Below are 5,549 nucleotides of genomic sequence, written 5' to 3'. Positions count from 1 at the left end.
TCCTTATTAGCTCAGTTTTATAAATAGTGCCTATTTCTTGTTTCATTTTCATAAATAGTGCCCTAGTTCTTGGTCCAGTTTCATAAATAGTACCTAGTTCTTGGTCCACTTTCATAAATAGTGGCCTTGTTGTTGGTCCAGTTTCATAAACAGTGCCTAGTTCTTGGTCCAGTTTCATAAACATTGCATAGCAATAGGTACAATTTTATAAATAGTGTCTCTTTCTTGGTCTAGTTTCATAAATAGTGTTTCTTTCTTGGTTTAGTTTCATAAATAGTTTCCACCTATTGGTTTAGTTTTAGAAATAGTATCTCACTCTTGATTTGGTTCCATAAATAATGTCTACTTATTGGTCCAGTTTCATAAATAATGTCGCCTTATTTTAAGGAGGATTAGAATGACATACTCTAATAAAAAATTATATGATCAATAATGGTACAATTTGACAACATAAGCATCTAAACATCTTACTAGTATACATATATCCCGAATTTTACTAAATTCGTCCTTTTAAATATGACTAAAATAACAAAGACTTGTAACTCAGTTAGTTAAGAACATTCACATTTACTCGAGCTCGTCCCTCAATATATATAATAAAAGAAAGAAAAAATGATCCGGTAAAGTTATAATTCATACATGATTGTGTTTACTATTTATTATAATTATACAAGACATTTATGTATTTGTAATTGTAAGGGTGGTTTTTAGTTAAAATATTCATGGTCCAAACTCTTTTTATTAAGGCTCTTCTTCCTACGTTAATTCTCCTTCAAATAATCAAAAACATAAAATTTAGTATAAAATAATATTTTCTCTCTCTTCATCAACCCTTCTCACTCCATCTTCTTCTTCTTCTTCTTCTTGTTGATGGATGGAAAACAAAATAACAGAATTTCTTTTTTTTTTTTTGCTTTCAGCAATTAATTTTCTTCAACTGGGACCCAAATAAGACTTTGATTGAGAAGTGGAAATCCTCGTGTATGCAAGTCCAGCAGAGTATTGATAGCATGGACAAATATGATAACATTCAGCACTTATTATTTTTCACCCAGTTAAAAGCGTATTGGGATAATTAAGAATTGGGCTAACGGAGGAGCTTCCGTCAGGGGCATAGGCTGGGAAAAAAAAAATAGTTTTGCACGTGGCCTTGTTTCTTACATGTGAGGATTTAGTTTTTGTCCTTTTTCATTAAATTTCAGTCCCTTAACATTAAATAAAGTTAGTACATGATTTTTTATTAAAACGAACTTAGTCCAAATCATTTTCATTAAAACTCCCTATTTACTATGTGATGTCATGTTTGACTTGGGCTTAGTTTATGTTCATAATTTTTTTTAATAAGATGCATTATAGAACATCAATAGAAAACCAAACGTGAATATCAGAACTAAAGTCGCATCTTTATTAAAAAACACGCTTCCTAACTACCATTACGCGACATAACACAAAAAAGCCTCACAAACAAACATTAACACCACTAACTATGAAATATAAAGTCTTCCAAGAAAGAAGATATCAAGCCAGACCGTGTACACTAATGATGTGAACCTCAACAAAACATCTTCTGAAAAAAAAAAAAAAAAAACCTACTTGGGATAAACTTCGGACGAGAAAGAAAAAGAACATCGCACATGCCTGAAGTACAACATGAACCAACTGTAGTATTAGCGTGATTCACCTCATCACAGCAAAACCAATAACCCGAGAAATCTTCAATGTGGACTCCAAAATCATCATTTAAGGAACAACCAACATTATTCTCCTAAGACATCATCGATCCTTACTCCAATATTGTGTTTGAAAATGACATGCGGTGATGTCATGCCGATTAATTATGTCACGAGGGACATGAGATGGTTTCATTGGTTTTAGTTTATAAATAACATGAAATATAGACAAATTTTCACGAGATTTGTATTTATCAAATATAGCCAAATATTAATTCCTAATTTTAAAAATGTTAATTTTTATAAATTTTTTTAAATATATCCGAAATCTCACTTAAGTAGATATAAATACCCTTTAATATTCAACAATTTGTAGTTGACTGTAAAAGTTTTGTCATGCGTTTTCAGTATAATCAAACAAAACACATTCATCTCTATTCGATTATACTAAAAAAGCATGGAAAAGTTTTTACCATTCAAGTATATATTGAATAAGCATGGAAAAATTTTGCCATAGCTAAGTTGGGTAGATTGAAAATTGTAAAAAGGCCTTTAGGGAACAAAGTCGAATATATATATTTTTTTCCAATCTGGGGATTGTCCCTGTTGCTGAGAATCTGAATGGTGTAGTAGATCATTATTTTTTAGTAAAATATATGAAAACAAAGGAATTAAGTTTTGGTTGTAACTTGACTAGTAAATGGATTTTTTTAGTTTCTTCTTCCTCCGTTAAATAATTATTAAAGTCGATAATTTTTATGTTATATTATGTGTTCCTATTATTATACTATAAATTCTTTGATTATTGCATATGTAGATGCTACGTGGCCAATTGGTGATCAGACCAAGCAAATAGTAAATGATGATGTAAGTGAAAGAATTGTCCTACCACCAATTACATGAAGAAGATATGGTAGGTGCGAAGATGAAAGGATCCCATCATGTGGAGGAAAAAAATCAACTAGGGAATGTTCAAAATGTGGTTCAAATGACCATTGTAAACAAACTTGTAGGAATCCCGTTCCATGTAGTTCTTTTTAAATTGGGGTGTAATGAATAAATATTTCCTTTTGAGCATTTTATTGCTTTTGATTGTACGTAAAATCCTTTAAATTTCAAACAATTAAAAGTGTATTACTTTTATTTTTTTACTCTGATAGTTCACTCTTATAAGATGCTAAAGTGTTTTTTGGGAACCATGTGAGAAAGAAAGGTTTCCTTGATTATTTACTAAAATAAAAGGCTTAATTGGATTAATAGTTCCCGTTGTGGTAGGGTAGTTGGAAGATAGCCCATGTGCTAAAAAAACTAGGATTTAAGCCCATGTGGTAAAGTTTGTAAGGATTTATGCCGAAAATTGAAAATTTCGTCAACTTTTTGTTAATTATTAGCATGTGAGCTAGCCTCACACGTTAACAATTAATGGAGAGGTCCGTTTTAGCCTAATATGTGTATGGAGAGTTCTGTTTTAGCCTAATATGTGTGGTTCACGTGTTAATAATTAATAGAAAGTTGACGGAATTTTTAATTTAGTGCATAAATCCTAACAGACTTTACCACATGGGCTTAAATCCTAGTTTGTTTTACTACAGGGGCTATCTTCCAACTACCCTATCACCACAGGGACAATTAATCCAGTTAGGCCAAAATAAAATTGAGAAAAACGTTTGCTCTTTGTTTGGAAAAGAAAAGAGAAAAAAAAAAAAAAAAAAAAAAAGAGAAATTTTTAGTTTGAGATTATAGCACAAGAAGTCTTTAAGTCTAACAATTAGTTATTCATATAAATTGAGGGTACTTGTGTCTATTTAGGTGAGATTTTGAATATTTATGAAACTTTTTATAAAAATTGACATTTTTGAAATTAAGAGTTAATTTTTTACTATATTTGATAAATTCTCGTGCTTAAGTTAAAGATGAGGTGTGGGAGATTGAGATCGACTTGACCACCACAACCTCGTGAGGAGAGAATTAAAATGACAACATTGCCGAAGTTTGTGGTGCTCAAGTCGAACTACAACAACAAATACTTACGATTCAATACTATAGATGCAGATGAGAATCTGATGCGAGTCATGCCAACTGCAAGGTATATTAATTTTACAGGAGAGGAAGCAGGGAGCGAACACACAAAATTTGAAGTGGAGAAGGCAAAGAGTATTGGGAATGAGGGACTAGTACACATTAGATGCTGCTACAACAATAAATACTGGGTGATGCCTGCTTGTGGTTATACTCAGATTGTTGCTGGTGCTGATGAACCAGAGGAAGACAAATCCAAGTTCTCATGTACCTTGTTCGAGCCTGTCTACGCAGATGATGATGGCCTCCCAGTTGATGATTCCAGAAGTACGAATTCTATAGTACTCCGATTCCGCCATGCCCACAATGGAAAGTACGTGGCCTTGGTACAAAACGATCCGAATGAAAAATACTGGGGTTTCATGTACACGTATGGGGAATCTCCTAGCCAGAGGTTTATGGATGTGTTCATAGTCATTGACTGGGAATCGTTGGTGCTAGTCAAGATACTTCCCAAGCATGTGGCGTTTAAGGGTGGTAATGGTCACTACCTCGGTGCCCGCCTGATCGACCAACACCCACGTTTGCTGCAGTTCGAATCCACTGACATTGAAGATCCATTAGCAGGAAACGAGGTCTTCACCAATGCCGATGGCACCGTTCGCATAAAATCCGATTCCTCAGGAAAATTCTGGAGGCTCACCGAGGATGACTGGATATGCGCCGACTCAGATGACTCTACCAACGACGATTCCCACACATTGTTTTGGCCCATCAAAGTAGGCGACAGTGCCATTGCTCTCCACAACATGCAGAACAAGAAGTTTTGCAAGAGATTTACCACCAGCACAATTACAAGCGGTCTCAATGCAAACGTCTCCACTATCGACAAAGAGGCATACTTGGAGGTGGAAGAGGTTTTCCCCCTGAGGAGAGATATCAGTAATATTACTCTCCACCTCGACCGTGCAAGGATTTACAACCAAAACGTTGTCAATTTAGCCATGGGTGAACTCGTTAACCATTCTAATGAATCTTACCCTATGGAATTGAAGTTTTCCTATATAGAAACTAGGAACTGTACTTGGAATTACTCCGATCCAGTGTCTCGTCGATTTTGAAGTTGTGTGGCCTCAAGAGCAGCACCCACACTGAAGTTCCGGTAATTGCAGATGGTAAAAAGTTGACCATTGGATTTACTGGAGCAGTCCAATTTGGAGAAACTGAGACCGTCACAAGTAGTGTAAAGGATGCTTTGTATAAGTATGTTGTGCCAGCAATGACTATGGTAAAGGTGAGGTTTGTAGCAGCTGAGGCTTCATGCGATGTTCCCTTCTCTTACACCCAGCGCGACACTCGTACGAGTGGGGAAATAATTACCAGCAACATAGACGATGGAGTTTATAATGGTGTGAATACCTTCGATTTCAAGTTCGAGTCCACAGAAGAAAAGCTTTGATGATATTCCACTTACTGCAACAGAACTTTTTATTGTTCTTCGTCTTTTTTTTTTTTTTTTTTGTGATTTTTTTTTTGCATGTAGTTTGTTAATTTCCAATAAAATCAAGGAAATGACACAAATCAAGAAATAAGTCACGAAAAGAAGATTTATCCGAGCGATTTTGTATGTCACTTTAATTGCTTGGGTTTATTTTCAGTGCTGAAAATTTTGTGTCAATGTTGTCCTCATGAGTTTGGAATTAATATTGGTTCATAGCTTCCATTATCAGCGATGTGTGTGTGTGTGTGTGTGTGTGTGTGTGTTCGCACATTTTCACCATATATTGTAAGTAGAAGGATGACCAACTAGACTTTGTTTCGTTTGTAATTTCATGTCAGAGTACCAATTTTGTTTATATT

General features: G+C 34.6%; 1 protein-coding gene across 1 annotated transcript; it reads left to right on the top strand.

Moving 5' to 3' along the window:
• The first annotated feature begins 3,643 nt into the window (after positions 1-3,643).
• LOC103958458 lies at positions 3,644-5,148 on the top strand. Its single transcript, XM_048565241.1, has 2 exons — positions 3,644-4,705; positions 4,813-5,148. Exons 1-2 carry the CDS (start codon positions 3,644-3,646, stop codon positions 5,146-5,148), a joined length of 1,398 nt encoding a protein of 465 aa, XP_048421198.1.
• Positions 5,149-5,549: the final 401 nt, after the last annotated feature.

This window comes from the organism of the source record quoted next, unplaced genomic scaffold (genome assembly GCF_019419815.1).
Source record: "Pyrus x bretschneideri cultivar Hongxiangsu unplaced genomic scaffold, Pyrus_bretschneideri_v1 Contig4, whole genome shotgun sequence".
NCBI lineage: Eukaryota > Viridiplantae > Streptophyta > Magnoliopsida > Rosales > Rosaceae > Pyrus > Pyrus x bretschneideri.
This window is presented reverse-complemented; position numbering and strand designations above follow the sequence as displayed.